Genomic DNA, 26598 nt, shown 5'->3' on the forward strand with positions numbered 1-26598 from the left:
ACAAGAAGTTGAAGTGGCATATGAACAACACAAGGAACAACACAAGGAAAAAATTCAGTGTCAGTTTTCTGCTGATCCAAAATCCTTTTGGGGATTTACAAAAGCAAGAAGGGGGTCATCGAGTAAGCAATTAATTTTGAAAGATGGCAAACTTCTCACGAATGAAGAAAGTGCTTTGCAATTTGCTCAGTTCTTCGAAAGAGTTTACAGTTGCGAAAAGCCACTTTTGGACGCAGGATCGGCGGCATGCTACGGGGCTAGCAGCGCGCGCGTCCACTTAGAAGAGCTTACTGTGGCGGAAGTGAGTGAAGCTCTGGTGCGCCTCAAACCAAAGCGTTCCGCAGGCCCGGATGGCATACCAGCATTCTTGTTTAAGGATTGTAGTAGGGTACTAGCTGAGCCTCTTCAATGCATTTTTAACACATGCGTGAAATATAGTACATTCCCTGAATTATGGAAAACTACGAGAGTTATTCCAGTCCCGAAGGGTAAAGCGGGACCAGATGTCAGTGGGTATAGACCGGTGGCAGACCTATCAACGCCGGCAAAAGTGTTCGAGTCAGCTATACATCGCAAGCTGTACGCCCAAGTGTCAGCGCAATTTTGCGACTCCCAACACGGATTTCGTCCAGCCCGAAGCACTGCCACTAATCTTCTAAACCTGATGACATATTTGGTCCCAGCAATGGACTCTGGAATACAGGTAGATGTGGTTTACCTAGATTTCCGAAAAGCATTTGACACTGTTGACAATGACGTATTGCTGAGGAAATTGGCGGATGTAGGTTGCTCGCCAAAAACATTACAGTTCTGGGCTTCTTACATGAGAGATAGAAAGCAGTATGTAGACTTTAATGGATACGAATCGGAGCCATACTTTACGAGATCTGGAGTAAGTCAAGGCAGTAACCTTGGACCTCTTGAATTTATCATAACGATAAACGATCTGCCGGAGGTCCTAAGGCACAGCAAATGTCTCCTTTTTGCAGATGACGTAAAGTTAATGCTCCAAATAAGAGAAAAATCGGATTGCGACCACCTACAAGACGACATCTCAAAATTGATAGACTGGAGCAGGGAGGATAAATTGAACTTCAATCCTGCTAAGTGTTGTGTCTTAAGTTTTACCCGAGCCAGTAAACCTATATTGTATAACTACAAGATAGGCACGGATACAGTGCAGCGCGTGAAGCAGATACAGGATCTGGGTGTCTTGTTTACATCGGACTTGATGTTTAGAGAGCATATAATTAAAACCTGCAAAAAGGCCTATAGAAATTTAGGGTTTGTTTTGAGACACTCTAAAGAGTTCACTAATATCACAACCGTCAAGGTACTTTATAATGCACTGGTAAGGAGTCATCTGGAGTACAACTCGGCGATATGGGGCCCTTATGAGGACAAGTACAGGTTGATGTTAGAGCGTGTCCAAAACAAATTCGTTAGGCACCTATACTTCAAGTTATATGGAGTATACCCATTTTACCCACTTATGTATCCGACACTGTTTGTGCTGGGTATGGTTGGGTATACTGAGTTGAGCGTCCGTAGGGATTTTTTTCTAGCAGCGTATGTGGTGAAGTTGCTGCGCGGGAAAGAGCACAACCCGGGAGTTCTGTGCTGCTTGAGTCTTCGTGTGCCGGACCGGTACGTGTGGAGGCGCCTCCATCCGCCACTACTATCCATTCCGATGGCGAGAACAAATGTGTTGGCAAAGTCTCCTTTAACTAGAGCTCTTCGCCATATAAATGAACTCCACAACAAAGTGGACATTTTTGAGTGTACGTGGAGTGATCTCACAAGGGTATTGTTATATGTAGTATGTTATGGTAAATAGTAGTATGTTTAAGTTTTTTCTATTTCTGGTGTGATATATTATTTGTAATGTAATGTAGTTTGATTGTATGATTAGTTTTAGTTTGATTTGATTGTTGTTTGCTGTGTTTGTTATTCTTGTTTGTTTGTAACTGTCGCATTAGGTAATACCTGTAATGATAGTTGCTATGTGTGTGTGAATTAAATAAATAAATAATTATATTAATTCGAAGTTAAAATTCTGCAAGAGTTTGAAATGGTATTGTTTAAATTTTTTGCTTAAGTTTTGGTTAAGACCGGAAGAACTTTTAAAATAATTATATTGTTCTTTTTTTTCGAAAATCACTTTAAAACATCTTCATTAATGCCTCCACTTAATTTCAAATCAATCTGATATCTATAACACTTAAAAATCTATAGTTGAAGTGCTTGGCCTTTATGTCTATAAAAAGTCTGACTGTTACAGAGTACAGTCGGTCATTATCAGAACCCACTCTTGATTTACCATTTGTGTTACTAGGATATAATAATATGTCATATACTTCCCAAGTCAATGTCATAAAATACTAAAAGAGAAAAAAAAAGTAAAAATTATGTACTATGTAGTAAATAGTTTATGTTTCTTTATCTAATTCAATTGAAAGCTGCTAGTTGGAAGTAGGTGTGAGTGGACTGGACTACATTTAATTTAATTAATAAATCCATCCCATCCATTAGAAGGGTACTATATCATAAAGCTAGACTTGTTTTCCTATTTTACATAAGTAGTTCTATACTGCCATATTTTCTGAAAAACTCTATGTGGTTCAAATGCAGCATTTAACATCTAACAATAATGTTTTACAGTCTCAGTATCAAGAAATGTATTTGCATTAGCAACATACAAACCTACACTCTCCACCTGCACAGCCTTGTCTACTGTAACTTGTCCAACATCATCCACTAAAACGCCACAAGACTCAAACAACTGGTTGCGAAATCTTTTAGACTTTTCTATTTTCTCATATGCCTTAATTTCTTCCTGAAATTTACAATATAGTTAAATTATCTATAATGGCCGGGGACTGATTATAGTGAAATATTATTTTAATATAAAAAGGATTGAAGTACTGGTCGTGGGGAATGAGTACCAAGTGCAGGGAGAAGAACTATCAATTATTATTGTGAATTGAACAAAATTTGTCAATGTTTTGCTATTCTCATGGGATAATTTTCAATCATTGTTTTGTTTTCCAAATAAATGTGTAAAGTAATAATAAATACTATTTGATAAGGCAGTATTATTTGGTCATTTTAAATAATAACTTGTCACACATAATTGCCAAATGTTGTTTATGTAAAATATCTTTGTCATATTGAGCAAAACCACTGCAGAAAGTAATTCAAAGCACAACACAGCAGCACAATAGTGTTGTGTGTTTCACAACTTAATAATAGTAGAAAAGTAGTGATATGCATTAAAACTAGACCTTTCATTAAATAGTATGTGACCTCTGATAAGGTATCGTTTAAACTAGAATGTTAAAACCAATTTCTAATGTGTTCACAAGCGGAAGACATCATTAATTAATCAGATCATTGTAATAAATGATATATAATAACTTGCTCTACTGAAATTAATTTAAAATAAGTTAGTAAATAGAGGTGACAAAAATGTTTTCAGATCAAAGATTTTTAAGATTAATTTATAATGATGATTACCTTTAACTTTTTTAATCCAGAAAGTGATGCACTAGACTGACATTGCCTGTGACTGTCCGTTGCAACAGGTTGATCACATTTACTTACTGTCGGAGCCGAGTCGTGCGCTCGAATTTTAACAGTACTTTTTCTGGATTTCTCCAGAGAACACTTTATTGTATCAATAGATTTTATGGTTCGCTTGGGTTTCACTACGTTCGTAATCTTTTTAGGTCTGTGGACATCTTTTTCGATCACATAATCATTTAGAACAGTCGGTAACTCTTTATAATGACCTGAACATAATTTTGAAGAGCTATGTTTGCCGCCAATACTATCAGAAGATTCGTGACGGATAATTTTTGAATTAGAAGTAACATTATGATTTGAAGATGTATTATGGAGACGGGACATAACTCTTTGGTAATTATTATTTTTTCGTGAAAAAGGTTTTTGATTCATTGTACGAGTAAGTACGACTTTAATTTAAAAATAATAATAAATATGTCACAACTTGAAACAGTGACACTAACACGAAGTTACAATGAAAGCTATAACTTTACAAGTTGACTGTTTTTATCTTAGTAATTGGAATATTAACGCTTTTATTGACAAAGGACAAAATAACAATGTTTACATGCATAGTAAACATTGCAAAGTGGTGGGAAAATTTTGACAAATGGTACAGAATATAAGCGATATGTTTAAACGGAATGATATTTAGTCCTAATAATATTAAATTCTGCTCAATGTATACTTTATAATGAGAATCCTAATTTCTGTTTTTATTAGTTGTTTACTAAACGTATTTTTTTATTTATTAATTAAAACTTTATAGCATCGGAATCAAAGCTATCAGCTAACCACAATACAAACAAATTGAGGTAGTTATCCAATTACTGAGCATAATCCGCCAATATTTTTTCTTAGGTATAGTTTTATTTAAAAGGATTTAAAATATTTAAATAAAATCAAGACAAGACACGAATAGTCTTGGAAAGTTACAATACCAATATTATTTAACTGGGAAGCAAAACACGCATAAAACATAGTTGTTTTTTATAAGTATTCATCTTTATTCTGTGTAAGCCCAGGGGCCAGTTCTTGCTTATATTTTATAAACTGTACTGCTTCCATACATAATGCGCGCACGGAAAGAAAATTTCCAAAACAAGCAGTAACGAATGATTAATAAAAAGAGAGGCTATAAGTACTGATGAAGTACTAATTTTCTTCTTAGAAAAACAAAAAGCCACACAAAGCCCACTGAGTTTTTTGCGCCCGTTCTTCTCAGGTCTGAGGCATTCTTTTGGAATGGGTGGTAGTTCTTGACTTTCAATAAGTGATTTTATATCCTATTATGAATGAAAATATTTGAATTTGAATTTTAAATACATATTTTTCGACCAATTTTTTACAATTCTATGACTTATTTCCTCAATCCATGTATATGCCAAATATTAAATTTTAATTTACAAAATTGTTTGTAAATATTAACGCTTATATAGTTTAACTGGAATCTTACAAATATTTTTCTAAATAATAATAACTAGCTGAACCGAAGAGACAGTTAAAGCAATTAATTTGAATTTATCGTAGTCTCTCTTATACACAATTACCACAACCATAACATTATAACATTTTACTTAATTACACCCTTATCGCATGATCCATAGAAAAGAGCAATACTTGAACACAATTCATAAAGATAAAATTTATTTCTATAAAAAATATACCGATATGTACATGTATGCACTTGTTGAGTAGCAAGATACTTTTATTGTTAACATTAATTATTCTAACATAAATTAAATCAATTAAACGTAAAGGATGTACCTTTATGAACCATACGTCGTAATTTTATGGTTCATTTTTAATTGTATATTTTTCACAACACATAAAATATATAAATTGAATTTAAATCGGAAAATTATGATTACCGATGGTACGAAATCCCTTCGTTGGCCATATTTTTATTGCGGCTATGATTTCTACAGTAAAAAATGGCACAATAAGGCATATTTGTATTTTTTTAAAAGATAATAATGCTTCCTCTGACATCAAACGATTGGTCTCACTTGAGCCTCAAGTAGGTACATTTGTACACAATAGGGGCGACAGGGTAACGCTGATATGCCACTTCCACTAGTTTTTTCTGTTCCTTGTATTTTCTACTCTTGATCTAGATCAAGATTAGACTAGTCTAAGCAACGCAAAGGTGTAATGTAGTCTCTTCTACTAAAAGTAGTCTGTGGGTGAAAGTTACTCTGTGGTGCTTCACTTACAGTTATAGACATAGAGTAACTTAATATGGGGATAACGACTACATCTCTTGTCAGTTGTCACTTGTCAGTTACTGACAACAGTAGCATAAACAGGCGCGAAGAGATAATTTTTTCTTGTCGCGCGTCCGTGATGGATAATTATTCAATATTTTAACTAAGCGTGCAGCGTGCTAATCATTAAAATAACAATGAGTTCTAGGCTGTTACAACGTATTGGGATACCAATGATTGCTATTCTAAGAAACTCCACGCATAAGCTAGTGCGCCCCGATGAAAGATTTATACTATCTCCATGCAATGTAAATATAATAAGAACCTATGCTAAAAACAAAGACAGAGGTAAAGATAAAAAAGGTAAAGGCGCTAAAGTTGAGATTAATATATCAATGATATCAGAGGTTGTAGACGTGGATAAGTTAAAAGGAAGATGTCAAACGGCTATAGAGAAAATGAAAGACGATTTTGCGAAGAACTTGTCGTTACGGTCAAGCACCGGATCTATAGAATCTCTGTCTGTAAAATTTGAGGGTAAAGATTATGAATTGCAAGAGCTCGCACAAGTGGTACGAAAGAATCCAAAAACTATTGTTATAGATTTTATATCATTTCCACAAGTTATTCCTGAAGTGTTGAAGGCCATTCACAGCTCTGGATTGAATTTAAACCCACAACAAGATGGAACTCGACTCTATGTGCCTGTACCTAAAGTTACAAAAGAACACCGTGAAGCATTAGCTAAAAATGCAAAAGCTTTATATATTAAATGTAGAGATGCTATGAAAGATATACAAAATGAATATATCAAAAAGGCTAAAAAACAAACAGGAGTATCTGAGGATCTACTGTTTAGTGTTTCAAAACAAATATTAGCAATGTGTGAGGAATATCAAACAGAAGCTAAAACAATATATGAAAAAAAGCATTCAGAACTTGTTGGCTAACACATAATATGTGTTTTGATAGCTACAAATATGTATTGTGTATTACATCACACAACTTTACCTTTTTATTTAACTTTATGATACATACATAGAATTTACTGTTCAATATTTATTACATTTAGCATTTATTAGTCACTTTAAGCCTGAGTTTTGTTATAATATAAAGATCAAAAACATAATAAGAAATATATTCTGGTGATTTTCTTTTTTGCTTTCTTCAAAATAGGGTTTAATACTTTCATTTTTTCTTTCTTTGCGGCCTTAAATTAAGTATCCAACCAAATAGTATGCATATAATGGGGGTTTAAGTGTGAAGCCGTTTTGGTATACAGGCTAATATTTTGAAATTAAAACATCCTTGTGCAAGTTCTAGAGTGAAAATTTACCACATATTATGATAGTTTTGAATTATTCCTTTATTTAGCTATAGAAGTAAAAACCGGACAAGCGCGAGTCTGATTCACCCACCTAGGGTTACATACATATTACAACCAATACTTTAAAAAAAGGGAAAAGGTCTTTTTACATTCTTTGTCATAAATCGAAAACTATACATGATAAAAATATTTCTATATAAATCTGCTTAACACACTGGGTGCTGGAACAATTAAATAGTAGTTTCACACTGAATATATGAATAAAGTTGACTTTTCATACTGAATATAAGAGAAATACCACTTACTTAGTATTTATTTGTTTGGAAACAAATACAGATACATCCTTAAACATAAAGTAGATAAATTAAAAATAGAAATATGGACATTAGGATGTCTCCTTAAACAGTTTCACTAAGTACACTTAATATTTAAATTTACACTTAGTAGCAGACAACCAGTTAATTAATAAATCTAACATAATGCAGTTGTAGACATTGTTACAATAAAGAAGAAATTTTGTGTATTGTAACTGACTCTGTTTGTGCCACGATATGTTTTATTCTGAGTTTGTAAGTTTTAGAGGAACACAAAAACATATCTATATCACTAAATCTAGAGTTATGGATAGCAAACATTCTCTGCAGTGGCGTACATATACCAGTATTAGTCCTGGTGTTTGAGAGATGAAATAAATTATTAGAGCGTGTAGCACGGGCTGGTATATGAAAATCGATTAAATGAAGTAATTCTGAGGATATAATTTCACTTGTACATTTTTTTCTCTGAGTGACTAAATCAATTAAACTCCGTCGCTGGCTTAATGAAAGAATATTAAATTGTTTTAAGAGATTTTTGTAGTGGTTTCGACGTCCACCCAAGCAAAAGTTTAGGATACGCAAGAATTTCTTTTTTATCATCTCGACCTGATGGTCATATATCTTATACAGTGGATTCCTTTTTGGGAATTACATATTCAAGCTGTAACAGCACAAGTGTTTGATAAAGACACATGTATGTATTCTTATCTTTAAATGCCTTAGAGACGCGTGTACTAAAGCCTAACATACGATACGCATTATTCGCTATGTGATCAATGTGGTCATTAAGTGTCAACTTGGCATTCGGTATACCCCAAGATCACGAATACAGGTAACTGTTTCAAGTTCTTAATGGCCTAGTGTAAAGCTTGTTTCAATTTTGATTTTGTTTTTTGTAAAAGAGATTCACTTCATTGTTTATATAAGAGAATAAGATTTCCTACCAACTAATTCTGGTTTGTTAACTGCCCAATTAGTTTCTTTTTATTATATTATTATTTTAAATGGTTAAAACTTAGTATTCTTTTGCATTAATTATGAGGTAAAAAAAATTGTAATTGATAGAGCTTTAGTCCACGATTATATTGCCATCACTCTTATATTACAAGGTAATGCACCGTTCCAGAGAAAAAAGCATTATAAGTATTATAACACATTTTGGAGGATTTGGACATTTTAATGGGGAGGAAAGAAAGGGTGCGGTGGTTTAACTGTTCTAACATGTCACAACCTAACCAATTTTTATTATTTGTAGTTTTAGTAGAGCTTTGGTGCATGATTATAGTGCTACTACTTATTACAAGGTAATGCACAAGAAAATATCGAAAAAATCTTCTAACCTCAATAGGGAGAAATTTTATAATTACAAAGAATAATCATGTAGGCCCAGGAAATGACACTTGAATGTCAAAAGTTTTCTTTTCTTTTTAGATTTACTACCAGATATATAAATAACTTTCATAAGTCAATGAAAGTCAATAATTTTAATTTTAAAAACGTAAAGCAGTCTCGGAATCATTCGCTACCACAAGTTAGAATTTTTTGTTGTTTGTTTTTAAGATCACGTTAAAAGGTCGTGTAAAATAGACACGCCGGGATAGGTGCTCTTAGAATTTTATAAACTAACATAACATTGTAGTAATTAATTAATGAACGAAGCCATCGCAGTTGTATGACAAGACTGTGGCAAATGTAGTTCCTTAATTGCTAAGCTATTAGCAGTCTGTCATTCCTACAGGTTACCTTTTACCTACGGTTGACCCTACGACCTGTAGGGATTACAGACTGCTACTATTGGTGACAAGCGAGAGTGTATGTATGTAAGTTAAATATTTTCATGTAACCAAGCAATGACGTTTTATACATATGAAAAGGCATTTATTTTCTCAAAATTTATTCCTTTAGAATTCTTTTTGATGTCATTTCTAATAACTACTAGATACTACTACCGCTTCGGAAACAAATGGCGCTCTGAAACAGAAGAAGCGGCGCAAGAAACTCTCCCAGCATTCTTTTTTTGCGCTCTTTTCAATAAAAATATACAATATTGTACAGTCATTTCTATCGCTATAAAATAATCACAATCTAGTCCCAGGCTGTCCGATCATTTAGATATTCAGCAGTGGAGTAATAGGATTTACGACAGAGTCATTATTTTATAAAACATTTAATTTTTAAGCTATTGCATAGCTTTGAGCGCGGCGACCGATTCAAGAAATTCCGTAACGAAAATAAAAAGTAACATCTCCCAGTGTTCCGTGATCAGCGCCATCTATCGTAAACTGTTATGTTGTATTACACTCGATAGATTCAACGTTCGATTTGGACATACGAAATAGTTTATGAAAGTGACACTAGATGTCGCATAAGCTAACACTATTTATTTTTAAATTCAACTTAGATGGAGTAAAATTACAATTTTGTGACCATAGGTGTCTGGCAAGGGGTTGCCACGATTGCAAGTGTCTGACAATGAATAACATGATTTTCAATAATATTCTGAAGGTAATACCGAAAAATCGCACTTTATTCTTTGATGTTTTAGATCGGTATTTTACACACCCTTAGTACCCTTTACCTGACAATGCCACTGCAACCAAAATCTCAATAGTCTTAATTTTCATAATTTTTGCATAGCGGTGCCGTGACAAGTCGAGCAAACATGGGTTCGGAAATATTTTTGGTTGTTAGGTACATTTTGGTTATTAAATTTAATTCTTATTTCTAGTTGATAAGTGCTAGCAATTAGTGATCACAGTGTACAAAAACTTCAAAATATGCAAATAACTGTAGAAAAAGCTTTTATTTATAATTGTGGCGGAACGACGACGTTTTGCTGCTAAATGGGACTATTTTGACCAAAGACACGGTAGACAGTCCTAAGCCTGCTTAAGTATGAAGTAAAATTCACTGATAGATGTCTATTTAAATTCAACACATACAGCTAGGACCCCTAGCCAAGCCTAGTGACCAGACCACCCAGTAACTGATTCATAAATACGAAAAATCTATGTAGGTAGATTGTTTATTAATGTAATTAATAATAACTAACTGCTACAAGAATCCACAGCAAAATATGGGACCACCATTGACGCGGTATTTTCTAGATATTTAGAGGATATCAAGTCTCAAACTTATGTTTCTTATTTCTGTTACCATAAACCTGTAGTTTCAATGATAAATATTCCTGAAAAACCTACATGTATTGTATGATAATAAAAATATTTTAAACGACATTAAGTAAAAAAAGAAAAAAGAAATCTTATAGGTCACCAAGCTCAAAAAATGTTACTTGAATTAGTATAAAAGAAAAAACGTGAATTATTATGAAGAAGATTAAATAAATAATTATAATTGCATAATTTGATAAAAAAATGCTACACAATAGCTTTACCGCGGCAGTCCCCGAGTGCCACACGTCTTTTTTATTTATAGATAATGCCTGAACACTGGCTGGGACTTTATTATAGAAGTGTATACATTTACCCTTAAAGCTATTATGTATCTTATTAAGCCTACTAGAATTAGTTACCAGCAATCCCTTATTTCTGGTGACGATTTTTGTTAACGTATATTAAATTTTCATATGGACATGTCATTCGCAGTCTGATAACGGAACGGTAAAAGTGTGCTTAAAAATAATGTAAGCACACTTTTCTCCTTAGTCGTGTGTCAACTGTGAGTCAATCAACAAGCCTAAGTGTGCTATAAAAAGTGCAAAAATACATTCAAGGAACAATAGATTTAAGAATTTAATAAAAACGAATATTATTTCATTAAATATGGTACAATTATTGACAAGTTCCCAGGCAAGACCCGCTTGTCAGAATGGGACAGATGAAAGGACACAGTCAGAAATGAAAACAATAGAGTCGCTCTTTTTAACCGACTTCAAAAAAGGAGGAGGCTCTCAATTCGTCGGATGTTTTTTTAATATTTGTTACCTCAGAACTTTCGATTGGGTCAACCGATTTTAATAATTCTTTTTTTGGCAACCATTAGAAAACCATAAAAGTCTTAAATTTGCTATAAGTAGGTTAAATTTACGAATAACTCAATATCGCTCCAACCGAGTTTGATGATTCTATTTTTATTGTAAAGGATATACTTCAAAGATAGTTTGGTGAGAGTTTGATTTGGTTCTGATTTTAAAATCCATGACAAACTAACGGTATTCTTCAATTCTTAGGAGCAAATAAACGTAAATCGGCCGAATATTTTTACAGATATTTCAATCACCCGCCGTAACGTCGTCATGATCAAATAATTGTCGTAGTAAAATATGATGATCAATAAAACTCCTTTACGACATACAGTAAGGTACGCTTACGTTCATTGCTGCATTGCAAAATTTTGTAGATATACACAAATTTAGCACTTAGAATCTAAAAATAAAAATAAATTTAACAAAAAAACAACCGACTTTAAAAATACTGTTCTAAGACAAGAGACATAATATGCACTAAAAATTATAAAAATAATTGCGTTTTCTATACAATCTATTTCTTATTAATAAATCGTATTCTAGTAACGATTATTGTTATTTTTGGAGTCGGTGTCAGTCAATGTAGGTTTCTTACTATATACATAGTTTAGATGTGCTTGAGTCACACACGCGACGTGAGGAGGCTAGAGGTGAGAGCGGGGCCGCGGTGGGAGGACACCGATTCAGAATTAGAAATAGTCGTTCCTAGAATAAGATTTATTAATTAGAGTGTATAATAATACGCAATTATTTTTATACTTTTTAGTACATATTATATAGTGTATGTCAGTCCGTCAGTCAGTCCGTGTGTGAGTGAGTGTAGTGAAGCGATTACAGGACGAGGACTAACGTCTCGTTCATCAAAACAATGTGTGGTGTATCTAGGGTGCGGGCTGCTGGCCATCGTCAGAGTGACGAGTGCCAGTGGTTTGCGGTGGTTGACCGCGCCTACGCCTGCGAAGGCGGTGTGTGCGTGTCTGTGTCGGTGTTTGTGTGGGTGTCGCGTTCGCGATGGTGATGTCGTCATCCGGGTCTACCGTTACGTGTCTGGGACGTCTTATTGGGTTGAGACTATGGTGAAGGGGGGTGTACCCGCATGCCTTCCTAACCAAGATGTTGGGATGGTTAGGCGCCTTGTCAAAGAAGCGTCGCGAGATCTCTTTAAAGTGTTGAGCTATCGTCGGAAGCTCGAGATGGTTGAGGCGACGTTTGATTGTAGGACATCTTGTGTTTTGCCATAGTTTCCTTGTCTCTCTCTTATCGTTTATTAATATTTACCGGCGAAGATACGGATAAACTAGTATCGTTTATAGTAGTTTATCCGTATCTTCGCCGGGAGCTGTTCTTGCTTTTTCCCCGGCTTGGAGGTACGCGTTGCTGACTTGAGAGAGAGCTGGATGGCGTTCGTGAGTGCCTCGGTTTGATTTTCTACGTCCTTGCTTGTAGTTACAGGCCCTGTTGTGCTTCTTGTGTGCAATTCGTTTCGGAACACTTCCCAGTTGATTTTCCGTCTCGCAGGGGGATGTGAGACCCTACTGGGAAGGAATTCCAGAGTGAGCAGTACCGGTCTGTGGTCAGAGTCGAGTTCGTGCAGTACGCTCAACTCTGGAATTGCGGTGTCGAGTCCTTTGTGTAGCACCAGGTCGATCACGTCACCGCTTCCATCAGGCATATAGTGGGTCCACGATGTAGGGCCTGTGACTTCATAGCGCTCCTCAACCATCTCCTTGCACAGAATGCGCCCCGTCGTGCATATCTTGCTTGAGTGCCAGGCGGTGTGTTTGGAGTTAAGGTCGCCTGCCACTATCGTTGGAATGTTCCCGTCGAATAATGATCTTAACTCCATCTTATCTAGGCTTGTTCCGGGTGGCCTGTAAATTGAATAAATACGCATTATTTTACCCGCCACATTGATAAGAATTCCTAATGCTTGGAATGTTCCGTATTCTGTGACGGGTGTATCACTCTTCGCTGAACTAATACTGCTAGTCCTCGGTACACCTGTCCCGACGGCGATACCTCATCTTTTCTATATATGTGATAGTTAGGTATTTTAAATTTATCACTAGGCCGCAGGTGTGTTTCGCTGACTAGCAGTATGTCAGCTCGATAATCTTGTAAGAAGGTATTCACCCGACGCACTTTACCTTTGAGGGTACTTGCGTTCCAATATATTATTTTTAGTTTACCCTCCATTTCCATTTCATTGAATCAGCTGGCTCAAGCCCTTAAGGGTGTTCCTGTCCTCGTCAGTTAGCGACTGGAGCAGCTTCATCATGTTTTTCAAGACATTTCACGTTCACACGATCTGCCCCATCTCCGCCGATTTTGCTGGTACCTCTGCGTTTGGTTTTGACTTTGTCTTTTTGCCCCGCTTCTTCTTATCAACTGAACCGTCGTATGGGTTTGCTGGGGCCATTAGGGAGGTCGGAGCCGTTTCTTCCACCGTCGATAGCACGGTCAGTACAGTACCCTTTCTCCCCCGAGGTTGACTTGTTTCGGGTACCGTACCGCCGTGCTTGTTTTTCATCTCTTTTACAAATACCGGGCAGGCTTTATAGTTTGCCGGGTGCGGTCCGCCACAGTTCCTGCACGTGGCGGCCTCGTCCTTAGGGCGAGGGCATTCACTGGCCCTGTGAGGCTCTCCACAGCGCACACACGCCTGCTGTCGGTGGCAGTTGTGGGAGCTGTGGCGAAACTTTTGGCATCTGTGACATTGCGAAGGGCCCTTCTTGCCTCGCCAAGCTTCAATGGTGATCCCCAGCATATTTAGTAATTCAGTCACCCCGTATATTGACTGTATATTTTGTGTCTTTCTAAGTGACACGTAAAGTATACTGCCGGGACGTCCTTGTCTGCCTCAACGTCAAACTGCTTTGCATTTAAGGCTTCAGTGATCTCTTCGGTAGAAGTCTCCGTTGGCAGCCCTCGGATGGCCACCTTTACATTTCTCTCTTCGGGTGGTGAGTATGAATGCCACTCCAGCCCTGTCTCTTTCTCGAGATCCGAGAAATAGGTCTGCAGCATTCTGAACTCAGTCTCATCGTCCGGCAGGAATCGGAATCCGCCAGTATCTTGAAGTGGCTAGACCAGTTTTCCAGCCTTTCGATCACTACTGGCGGGTACCGAGGCTTCTTGGGTTGCGTTTCTAAAGCGGGTGGCGTAAGAAGCGCAGCGTTGGGCTGCGATGGGCGGGTTGCGGCTATCGGTGCTTGCCCGGCGCCCTTGGATGGCGCAAGTCTGGCGACATTGAGCGGTGCGGGCGCTGGACGGGCAACGTAGGGTTGCGTGGGGCGTGCAGCGGTCGCCTTGGCGAAAGTCACCCTCTGTGGTTTCGGTGTTTCTGTGTACGGTCGAGACGAAACCGGAGACACGTCGGTTTTTGTCTGCTTCCCGCGGGTTGGCTGCGCTGGTGATGTCGAGCGTCGCAGAGGTCGCTTGCGAGACGTTTGGTTGTTGTCGTCGATTATTTGCATCGGCGACGTTTTGGCAGCTACTGGCGGCAGTGTAAGGATAGACTTCTGCGCGAACTCAAGTGCGACCTGGTCGTCTACTGAAAGCTCCGTACCTTCTTGTTCGGCCTTCTGGATGCGCAGATACATGGCCATCTACCTCAGCATACCGTCCGACAGCACCTCAGTTAGCATTAACTGAGAGAGCGTGAGGATATCACGCTCATAAAGTGCTGTTGGCGATAATTGGTGCGGTATGGCGTTCTCGGCGCGGATGTCAGCGGCGGGTGTGCTAGGGGGGGGGGGGCACTTTTTGTGAAGTACCCTCAACATCGTATTGCGTCTTCATGACTTCCTCATCTTCTGTTGTTAGGCCTTGTGACGGGCCAGGTTGTGGTTCCTCGAGAGGATCCATCGTAGCTTCTTCTTTCGACATATGCGTGTGACCTTGGGGGCCTAACCATGCGTGATGTTAGGTCCGGCTTCGGCTTGCGCAGACACTCCCCTCCGTTGCCTCAACAACGGGTGCTTCTATGCAGAGATTTTCTCAGAAAACTTGAACACAAAAGCGATTCGCGACTTAACAATAGGTCCGTACACTATGCGAGCATTCGTGACATCAAGTTGCCGGTGCGTTTCACTTGAAGGGGACTCCTGTAGCTGTACCTACAACCAATAATATCAATTAACACAAATGTCTTATATCTAACTTGTAACGTAGCATTATAGATCGTAGAAATAGTAATCGTGCATAATAACTGTAATAAGCGTATGCCGAAAGATTCGTTCTGACAAGAACATTTTATTTTATATAACGTAGTATTAGCTCTGATAAGAACATTTTATTTTGTATAACGTAATATTAGCTCTGATAAGAACCATTTCATAATGCTGCATCAACTCATAGAATCATACAGATCACCAGTTAAGTCATCTCAGTGAAGTTTCAAGCATCGTACTTTCTCTCGACGATCGCAGATATACTCACGTGATCAGTCATATGCTCCGCGTTACACAACCGCACAGCAAGGCCGAGCGTCCTCGAATGAAGCGTCGGGACTCGGGGGTCGATCGCTATTCATGCAATTTTAATCAATGAGCAACAGCCGTAGGTGCGGAATGCTCATTGACATCATATGATCGAGGTTCGACGCGAGTTTACACAAACTGCGATAGCATTAGTTTTAGAGCGTGATAGAACACATAATATTATTCTCAAATCTTATTGAATGAAACGTTTTACTATTGGTTAAAATGTAAGCTCTAGTATTGGTGTGTATTTTCTGAACTTGTAAATATTTTTTAAGTAACGATTGTAATTGGGTAACTAGTTTTAAGGATTTTGTATATATATCGTGTAACTTTTAATAAATAATATCTTCCATATATCTTCCACATATTCCTCACAGTCAAGCAGTTGTTTTATTCAATCGCCAAACGCTCAGTCTCTAAATAATGTAAAATAATTGGTGCCAGTTGATAGCAAAAGTGAGATGTGAAGAAATTTACAAACGAAATAAGCATATTTATATTTCACCACTAAAGTATTTAAGTTTTTTGGATTTTTATTTAATAATTTGACAAATACTGTCATACAAATATAACATGTTCATGTCCGCTTACACTAGATATAGGTACCAAAGGAAAGATATCTAAGTTTAAAAGACAAATTTTATTTAATTCACGGAAACTACCATCCAAATAAACAGTTTAACTAATTATTTTATGTGAATAAAAATATTATATTTCAGTTTGTATTACTTTCTCCCATTAAAGTTTACCTTAACTTATTAAATCCAAATCCTTTTAGCACGTAAAGAAGTAACAAATATAAACAGAAGCCAATAGATAAACATACAAACTTTCCCCCTTATAAAATGAAAGTGATTTTTGATTAAAAACGTAAAAAACCTCCGACTGAACAGATCTCGACCGGAAAATAAGGGCAGACTGACGAACGTAAAACTTATAGCAACCCTATTTTTCGTCTGGGATTGAAAAAATACCTAACTGCTACTCCACTGATGTCACTGTCCAAATCGGGTTCTAAATTCAAAATGCGCAGGTGAAACTGAAATAGTGTTTACATTGCTGCCTATTGACCAACAATATTTTAAAAAACTGGAGTAAACGCAGAAATATATAGACATAGCAGTCGAAACTTATTATTGTGTCATTTGTGGCATGTGCCATGTTTCAGCTTTGATTTTGTAGGTATGAGATGCATTGTCTATATGTATAGAACGTCATTGCATGTAACGGTTAACAATTACACTTATGTTGATACTCAAACATCAAATTGTATCCCAGTAACCGAGCCATAGCATAACAAAAAAAACTAGACGTTATGGTCTATAGACTATAGCCTGACCATAATGGGCCGCTGGGCGAATTAAGAAAAAAAAATAACAAAAAAAAAATGTTTTGAGAAAGATTTTTAATTTTTAAATAAAATGTCGGTATTATTAAATAGAACCAAATCATTCATTTGTACAAAATCATTCTGCAAGTCTTTATTAGTAAGGAATTATTCAGGTGATAGATTTTTCATAAAATTGGTGTTGTATAATATACCCCCATGAACTCTCCCTAGGGTTATGTTTATTTACAGATGTGCCGAAGAAATTTAAAACATTTGATGAAGTTATTGCTCAAAGAAGAGAAGAAGCTCGTCGTAGTCTTGTAGTGCAAGTGAACTCAGAATCTTCATTCAATGAGCTTTATAACTACTGTTCAACTCATGCAACGGTCAAAGATGTTCACCATTATAAAAATTTTAATGATGAGGTATTTTTTGCAATTAAATATTATGAAGTATTATGTCTTTTATTGAATTTTGCCCAATCTTAATTCTGGTACTGGTACAGTATTTACTAGTACTGTAGTATTTTGCAAACTTTTTTCTTTATTTTGTTTTGATCCACAACTTTGATTCATAAGCTTAAACTTATATTTCAGCATTTTATGCTCATGGAGTTTGCTTCCGAGGACAATGTGAAGGAAGTTTTACAAACATGTTGTTTTCATCAAAAGGATGCAGATATTATGGCATCCAAGTCACCATTTGTGTGGTTCAGAGCAACTCCAGGGAATAAGAACAAATATGAAGCAACTACAAAGAGTTTAGCAGTAAAGGATGGAAATAACAAAGTTGATGAAGATGAATTGTTTGGAAATCTCATGGAATGTCATACAGTGTCAGACCAAATTCAAATGCTGTATGACAAAACAAAGCTGAATGATGTCGGGATAAGGTTAAGGTTTATGTTAGCGAGGCAGGTGAGTTGATGTACTTAAATATATTAATATAAATAGTACTAGCTGCTGCCTGTAAGGTCATTGGCATGGAGGCACCGGCAATAATACTATGCCTGCAAAGTTTTATATTAATAATAGAACAAAAATGATTTAATACAAATTAAAAGCTTTAAGTAATGAGGACATCCAAGACATCAAGTATTTAAATGTAAAATGTGCAATTATCAGGATTATTCTTATGATACACATATTAACTGAACAATTAACCATTGTTGTATACAATCACACTTTTAGTAAAATTTTGGTTTAGTTTTCTAAAACAAAAGTTTCATAATATATTAATAAAATTAAGGAGCTAGTGCAAAATGAGGCTGACTTATTACAACCTGACAATCAAAATTGGTTACAGCAACTATTGATTCCCTGGCCTTCTCTATCTTGCTGTATCTCCATTAGACATTTGCTTCTCTCTCACACATTTCTAGAAAATTTGTATGCATATACATTACATTTAACATGAATATATTGAGAGGCAACAGTTAATGTCAGGCCATGAGAAGTTATCATTTTGGTAAACCAGGATGTTCTTTAACCATTGATTTTATTTTTAAACTCATATTGATAGAAATGATTTTTTTTTAACTCTTAGATAACATTTACTTAGGCTGGGTTGCATTATATTAGCTATTATGTTTAAGGTTTATGTCAAATTTAATGTTAATGATAACACTGACTTTATCATAGACTGCAGAATGTGTTGCAACATCATATTCCTTGGCAAAGTTAAAGTTAAAATCATAGTACAAGATCCCACTGCTTGATTCTGTAGGTAGGAGTATGCAATGTACTAAAATGCTAAATCTATTAATAATAGCTTTAACTGGCGAACATTGGACAGTTACAGTAAAAACTTAAAAGTTATGATGTCATCTAAAAATTGTCAAATGGTGCAACACATTTCTTGCTTAACCCATACTTCAACATGTTTGTGCTAGAGAAAGTTGATGAAACCCAGCCTTAATATTGTATAAAACGTAATTAGCTATTACTGTGGTTCTGCGATAGTTACTGATAAAATAATTATATGTGTTATAAAGATGATATTTTTCTAATAATTACAGCTAGAAGTAATGATGAGCAGTCTGTATGCCAACATTGCAATATATCCCTTCGGTTCATCAGTCAATGGCTTTGGGAAAATGGGCTGTGATCTGGACCTGGTTTTAACTAATAATGTTAATTATGAATTGGTATGTATTTAATTTACCAATACTAGACACGTTTTCATAGTACATCCTTGTTAGCATATTTGCTGACAATATACCAAAAATTAACGAAATCCGTGCATTGGTTTTGTCAAAAAGTAGACTTTTCAATTTGAGCAAATTTAATTTATTTTAGAGTATTGTAGAGTAGGTAACTGGGTCAATGAGACAATGAACTTGAATATTTCAATATCATAAGGCGACGTTGCCGGTTTGCCGTGCAAAAGTTGAATGGCAACACTGTCAAATAAATACCGCCGGCACGTGTAATTTATAGCCTAAACACATGGTCAGATTTAGTTCGCCCGAATCATCGGACGCGGTCTGGTACCGAACCATATTAATATTATTATTATTATCGTCACAACCAATTGGTGCGAGGTGTCCACCCACTCCCAACGGACCGTTATATGGTCGGACCATACCAAATCCGACCATGTGTTTAGACTTTCAAATACACGTGCCGGCGGTATCTCTTTGACGGAGACGCTATTCAAAGGCAAGGTCGAACTTCGTACGGCGTAGGGTAAGGACACATTCTATCGATGGTTAGCTTTCTTTGAAGGGAGTTGTAGTCGATAAACAATAAGCTGTTTAAGTTTATATTGAAATTGTTCTGTTATGATGTTCTATACAATTCACTAGATGAGTATACTGAAAACAATAATTTGTATAACCTCAGATTTGCTAAATGATCTTGTGAGATCGGTGACCTTGAAGTCAAAGATTGCGGCGCATCCGACGCGTTCCGGTGTTTAAACCAAATCTTTGATCTTTGGCCTCCTTAATTTTCTCTCTACTTATGTGACTGCGGTGGTTGTTTCTTAATGTTGCAGCCGGTTCACAGAAATTGATTTTAGTTGAGTGTTTAAAGACTCTCAAAAGTAAAGAATTGAATTAGAATTAGACTTAGAATTGTTTAAACATTGATATCATAGATTGATGGTTGTTACTGCACTTTAGTACTGCACCAGTAGCAGTCTAGCTCGAAAACAGCTCAAAAAAATTTTCTACAGCCATTGTAAAACTAGGAATAGGTACATTATTAGTTATTTTAAATTAATATCCAAAGAAGCATTCAATTAATAAATATTTAAGTTAGTGTCTATACATTCTTGTTGCATATTTTTTTTAATCTTTGTCCAAATCTCATTTAAAGTAGAACACAGCTACCACTCTGTGAAAACTTTGTCCTTTAACTTGGTTACCACTACATTATTGGTTATTACTTTGGTTATTGTTTTGGTTATTATATTATTATTTATATGTTGAATGTAAACTGCAGCAGTTAGTGGAAAATGATAAAAGTATTCAAACTTTAATCGAACCGATTTTTGTCACTTCAATTTTGTTGGAAGTCTGTTCTGATCGTTGACATCTCAAGTCGATCATAATTGATTGAACTAAGATTGCTCCATGTGAACATATTGTAAACTAAATGTCTTTCAATTTTTTTTTACTTTCTTTTTAATTCTGGAGAGGATATATCCATTATCGAGAGGTTATTAAGTTAAATTAGTATGAAAGCAAGTAATATTAGTAAACTTTTTGATTGGAAGTCAACCTATGTTAAATTGTTAATAAACACTCACTAGTGTAAAGGGGCTCCTGCTGCCGCACTTAGTTTGGTCCATTTTGCGTGCAAATACCAATAAGAGAATAAAAATCTACTGTACACAAGATATTACCTATTAATACTAGCACTGTAAGCCTCAAAAAAAAAATTTTTCAACTCATGCTTGCTAGCTACTCATCTAATAATCTTCAATTATGTCTAGCCTGTTTATGAAAAGTGACAGTTTTTTACTGTAGAGGTGTCAAAAAGTCACTTAAAAGAGTGGGTCCATTCCAAAATATGGGAATTGGGAATCTAGATGTAGGGTTGTTTAAAATTTACTGTTTTTTATACGCTTTTCAGAGTTAACAAACTATACAGTTTACATAAAATAATATATTCATTGTTAAAAAATATAAGTTTGTAATAATAATTCTTTATGAAAACTAAAATGTCTAAAAGCTGGACTCGAATCGTCGCCTAGTGTACCAGGAGAAGAAATGTGAAGGAGGCCGCAGTCCGTGGCAGAGGCACATGGAGCTAGTGGGCACTTTGCTTGAGCTCAGGGTGGCCGGAGCCGCCAGGGTGCAGAAGATCCTTAACGCCAGGGTGCCTATTGTCAAGTATTCACACGAGCTGACCAGTCTAGATTGTGATCTATGTTATAATAATATGTAAGTATTGTACAATTATACATATATACATACATTATGATACGAGAGGGGCTGCTCGCATAATTATTATTGACCACCATAAAGTCTATTTTTTCTTACGTGTCTTAAATTTTAAGCAAATACGGCGTACAGGTAACCAGAGATAATTCATAGAGCTGGGAGACCATCGAACGAATGAACGACTAAACTTCATGGTTTTTATGCAGTAAACGAAAACTATTGACTAGATATAATACCACAAGTTATTTTAATAATTTTATTAATCGGGTACCTACTCAATTCATCCAATCTTCTAAAACATTATTATAAAACTAGGGGTCGGTGTATCTGTTGCAGCACCTAGCATTTCCTTCAAGCTGTAATATTTTATCTTTTGACGTGTTCGGTTAAATATATCCGAACCGCCGTAATATATCTTCGAGAGAGGATGTATTCCTATATCTACTATATATTCTCCGTCAAAAGTGTCAAATTGACAATGACCGACGACTATGGAGCCGTTGGTGGATGGGTCCACTTTGTGCTAGGCAATCACTGCAAATCTGTTATAATTTACACCCCATATTAGTGATTAAATTTATTCCTTGAAGAAAATATGTGAAATAGTGAGTAACGGCCGATGTTTCTAATATAATAAACACATTCTAAATACAAAAAATTAACAGAAGAAGTTTTTAAGTAATAATATTTATGGCTAGACTAGTTATTAAGAAGTTTTATTAACAAAACCATATTTATAACTGTAATGCGAACTAAAAACTACCTTATTCTTCCGTCCTTACTTCAAAATCTAAAAAGACAAACTAGTTATTTACTGCTCGAGTAAATGATAACAGTTGTATATAAATAATAATATGATATGTATTTCAAAACTATTTGAGCGCTAAATATAGCAATTAGGTTACATCATTCTCTGGCATTGAGTGGCCAAACCCTTGCTTAATACTCAAAAGTAACTGCTTAATAGAAATATATCTATCTCTAGTGACATTTAGAAAAAGTTTAATATTTTTATCTACACCCATGATAGGAATCCTCCATAAAAGATTCTGAAACAGTTAGCTTACTGCTAACATTAAAAAAGCCAGTCCTAGTAACCATTACATCATCCAAACGAGTGTTGTAATGTTGTACTGAATTTCATTACAACACTCGTTTGGATGATGTAATGGTTATTAGGACTTTGGGTGTTTTAATGTTGGCGATAAGCTAACTTTATAGAGGATTCATATTAAATGGGTGTAGATAAAGTCTTGTATGCACCTGTTGATTATTAGGTATTAAAACACTCATGTGGTACTATTATCACACTCGTCATTGCCGCGTGTGATGAACCCACATTCGTGTTTTAATACCCCTTATTACACAACAGTTGCGTAACTAATTTAGAGAATAAGATGTAAACGTGAGCGGATTGTAATCCCCGTGCGTTGAGATGCAGACATGTTCCGTAATAGTTGCAACATTGAGTACAGACGCGTGGCCGCAGGTCTGGCGTGTACATGTCGGAGCTGCTATGGCTGCTGGGCGAGAGAGACCCGCGCGTGCGGCCGCTCACGTTCGCAGTGCGGCGCTGGGCGCGCACGGTGTCTCTTACCAACCCGCACCCCGGCCGCTGGATCACTAACTTCCCTCTCACGCTGATGGTGCTTTTCTTCCTGCAGCAGAGGAGACACGATGGCTTTATTCTGCCTTCATTCAACAAGTTGGTCGCGGCTGCGGGTGAGTGTTTTGTTGGTGTCCCTTTTAATGTAGGAGATATGTTTGAAATTGCTTCTTTGTTTAAAACTTGGAGGCTCCTTTGCACAGGAAGCCGGCGGAGATTACGGGTACCACAACAGCGCCTATTTCTGTCATGAAGCAGTAATGTGTAAACATCACTGTGTTTCGGTCTGAAGGGCGCCGTAGCTAGTGAAATTACTGGGCAAATTAAACTAAACATCTTATGTTTCAAGGCGACGAGCGCAATTGTTATGCCACTCAGAAATTTGGGTCTTTCAAGAATCCTGAGCGGCATTGCATTGTAATGGGTAGGGCGTATCAGTAACCATCAGCTGAATGTCCTGCTTGTCTCGTCGTTATTTTCATTTAAAAAAAAAACAAAAATGATATCACATAATTTACAATTTGGGACGATATTATGCAGGAATCAGCAATGTCTCTTTAATATGAATATTTTTTTTTCTTTAATATAACCGTGTGAGCCAATAACAATATTAAAAAATCAAATATTTTGCTAATATATATAATATTACTAGCTGACCCAGCAAACGATGTATTGCCGATATTAAAATCGCGATACAATAGTAACTGTTGATCGTAGATGGGTGAAAATTTGAAGTTGTATGTATTTTTTAATGCTGACTTCAAACAAATTAAAAAAAAATGTCAAAAAATAAAAAACAAAATCTGTGGACCACCCTTAACATTTAGGGGTATGAAAATAGATGTTGTCCGATTCTCAGTCCTACCCAATATGCACTCAAAATTTCATGAGAATTGGTCAAGCCGTTTCGGAGGAGTTCAATGTTTAACACCATGACACGAGAATTTTATATATTACATTGTAGCAGTATTTTTGTTTTTTTTTTTTTCATTATGGAATAAGGAGGACAAACGAGCGTAGATGTCACCTGGTGTTTAGTGATTACCGCCGCCCATATTCTCTTGCAACACCAGAGGAATCACAGGAGCGTTGCCGGCCTTTAAGGAAGTACTTTTTTTTTAAGGTACCCATGTCGTATCGTCCCGGAAACACGGCACAAGGAAGCTCATTCCACAGCTTTGTAGTACGTCGAAGAAAGCTCCTTGAAAACCGCACTGTGGAGGACCGCCATACATCCAGATGGTGGAGATGATATCCTAACTTGTGGCGTGTCGTGCGAGGGTGGAATTCGGCGGCAGGAATCAGGTGAAAAAGCTCTTCGGAACACTCCCCGTGATAGATGCGGTAAAAGACACTCAATGAAGCGACGTCTCTACGCAACGCCAAGTGATCCAGCCGTTTATAGAGCACTGGGACTCCGACAATACGAGCTGTTCTGCGTTGCATGCGGTCAAATGAATCGAACTAATGCTGGGGTGCGCCAGACCAGAGATGACAGTAACCTGCGCTTTGTAGAGCGCTAGAAAGTGGGCCGGCTTGAAGTATCGCTGTTCTCTATTTATGATGCCCATATCCTTTGAAGCCATTTTGTCTTTGCTCTCTAGATGACCGCGGAATTGGCAATCGTTCGAGATTTCGAGATACAGTATTCCGATACAAAGCGAGACTTTAAGGGAGGTCCTGTCGAAGAGCGGTTTAACGGATTCGGTAGCGACAACTGGGGCGTTGACGGGCTTCAGGTTCGGATGTGTTAGGTATAACAGAAGATCCCTGCCGACTGACCATGGCGAAAGCCGTACTGTCCTCTCTCATGATATTGTCTCCTATTTAGGGTCGGATGGATAAGGACTGACTTCCATGAGTCATGGACTACGCGTTTTGAGTGCCGGAATAATTGCGTAAGAACTGGCGTCAACGCCAGCCAGATTAAGCCAGATAAGCCAGATTGGAGAAATGCCATCCGGCCCGTTCGACTTCCTTACATCCAACGAAAGCAAAGCTCGCCGAACAGTTTTCTGTCTGAACTGTACTGATATTTATGATGTTTTTAACATATGCGTTAAATGTGGCAAGAGTAAGGAGTACGTCAAAATACTACCCGCATCATGGTGACGTCTGTCATTCTAAATGCGCGTTATGCGAGAAACTTTGTCCATTCTCAATCAATTACGGGCTGCATTTTCCTTTAACCGACACGACTTAGGGACCTTCAAGCCTAAAGCATATTCCTAGCTTAACCGGCCGGCCGGCTACGCATTTTTGGATCTCTAGTGTTAATGGGCGGTCTCCTAATAACTTTCCATCACGTAAGCGTCTTGCCCGTTTGCCCCCTTATATGATAAAAACTGATATTGCTGAAGTTCATGGGCGGCTGGTTTCTAACTGCCCGTTAGCCCACTCTAAAAAAATATTAATGTGTTAACTAGAACTATTTATAATTTAATTTAACATCCAAATGTGTTTGATAAATTAATGTATTTTATAATTATTTCAGGCAAAGATGATATCCGAATAGCAGAAGAATCTGTCAACTGCACGTTCCTACGCGACCTCAACAAGCTTCCTGCCGACAGCAGTCGAAGTGAAGATAACCTAGAAACTTTGCTCTATCACTTCTTCGAATATTATGCTCAGTTCGATTTCCAAGAGAAGGCCATATCCATAGTAGAAGGTGTACCAATCAGGAAACCCAACTCGTTGCCTTTATACATAGTGAACCCCCTGGAGCAAGCTTTGAATGTCAGTCGGAATGTCAGCTTTGAGGAGTGCGAGAGACTGAAAATGGAGGTGAGGAACGCCGCTTGGCATCTAGAAGCTGTGTTAGACGGAAAGAAGACTGAAGACTGGGGGCTCCTAGGGCTGCTTGAAAAACAGAGCACCCGGGGAGTAAAAAAACTTCTGAGGGTTGGACATAACCACAGGTTGGTTTCTGTTAAAGATTTATTTGCTGAAGACGAGGAACCGAAACGGAAGACTGATCAACAAATAGACGCGAGTGTGAAAGATATTAAGAACGCAATGGTTACAAAGAAAGAAACCAAGGAAAGACAATTAAAGTTTAAGAACACACAAGTTGCCAATGAAGTGTACAGGATAAAGAGGAATAAATTATGATTGTAGTGATCTCTTGTTGTTTATTTAATTGAATTTAGGACACAGCCTACTACGTTATGATCAACAATCTTCCTAAAACTAATACTAAACTATAATTTTTATTGAAAATATTTGCATTTCTCGAAGTCTTATGATTTATATACGGGATTGATTGTCTCATACTAATAGCCCGTTAGACTACAGTTTGCTTATTGACCTTTGGTTTAAAAGAAGGGTCCTCCTCTAATAATTAAATAATATATTAGTTATATTTTGCCGTTGGAGACTATATGCT

General features: G+C 36.8%; 3 protein-coding genes across 5 annotated transcripts in view; 2 read left to right on the forward strand and 1 right to left on the reverse strand.

The window, feature by feature from the left end:
- Positions 1–2726, reverse strand: part of LOC126966700 (uncharacterized) — a 138337-nt gene extending 135611 nt beyond the window's left edge. Inside the window, exon 1 of the mRNA XM_050810903.1 lies at positions 2708–2726. The gene's annotated coding sequence lies outside the window, so the exon portion shown is untranslated. The remainder of the gene's footprint in view (positions 1–2707) is intronic.
- A 3118-nt stretch (positions 2727–5844) lies between these two features.
- On the forward strand, positions 5845–6925 carry LOC126966752 (ribosome-recycling factor, mitochondrial). Its single transcript, XM_050811027.1, has one exon. It carries the CDS (start codon positions 5969–5971, stop codon positions 6719–6721), a length of 753 nt encoding a protein of 250 aa, XP_050666984.1. The 5' UTR covers positions 5845–5968; the 3' UTR covers positions 6722–6925.
- A 10273-nt stretch (positions 6926–17198) lies between these two features.
- LOC126966708 (poly(A) RNA polymerase, mitochondrial-like) lies at positions 17199–26334 on the forward strand. 3 transcript variants are annotated; one of them, XR_007729773.1, is made up of 7 exons: positions 17199–17387; positions 17464–17639; positions 17811–18131; positions 19232–19360; positions 21393–21604; positions 23080–23326; positions 25705–25787. XR_007729773.1 is itself a non-coding variant. In XM_050810916.1 (7 exons), the coding sequence occupies exons 1-7, from the start codon at positions 17306–17308 to the stop codon at positions 26322–26324; spliced, it is 1773 nt and encodes a 590-aa protein (XP_050666873.1). In that variant the 5' UTR covers positions 17204–17305; the 3' UTR covers positions 26325–26334. The 3 variants fall into 3 exon arrangements, 2 of the variants coding, with proteins under 2 accessions (XP_050666873.1, XP_050666874.1); XM_050810916.1 differs by having other exon boundaries at positions 17204–17387; positions 23094–23326; positions 25705–26334; XM_050810917.1 differs by lacking the exons at positions 17199–17387; positions 17464–17639; positions 17811–18131; positions 19232–19360; positions 21393–21604 and having other exon boundaries at positions 25705–26334.
- Positions 26335–26598: the final 264 nt, after the last annotated feature.

The sequence above is a fragment of the Leptidea sinapis genome, chromosome 11, assembly GCF_905404315.1.
Source record: "Leptidea sinapis chromosome 11, ilLepSina1.1, whole genome shotgun sequence".
Classification (NCBI taxonomy): domain Eukaryota; kingdom Metazoa; phylum Arthropoda; class Insecta; order Lepidoptera; family Pieridae; genus Leptidea; species Leptidea sinapis.

Excerpts from the sequence above, each read along its gene's own strand:
- LOC126966752 (XM_050811027.1), top strand. The coding sequence starts at position 5,969 with ATGAGTTCTAGGCTGTTACAACGTATTGGGATACCAATGATTGCTATT.
- LOC126966708 (XM_050810916.1), top strand. The coding sequence starts at position 17,306 with ATGTCGGTATTATTAAATAGAACCAAATCATTCATTTGTACAAAATCA. Across the intron at positions 19,361-21,392 it reads ATAATGTTAATTATGAATTG|CTGGACTCGAATCGTCGCCT; the intron begins GTATGTATTTAA and ends AATGTCTAAAAG. Across the intron at positions 21,605-23,093 it reads GATCTATGTTATAATAATAT|GTCTGGCGTGTACATGTCGG; the intron begins GTAAGTATTGTA and ends GCGTGGCCGCAG.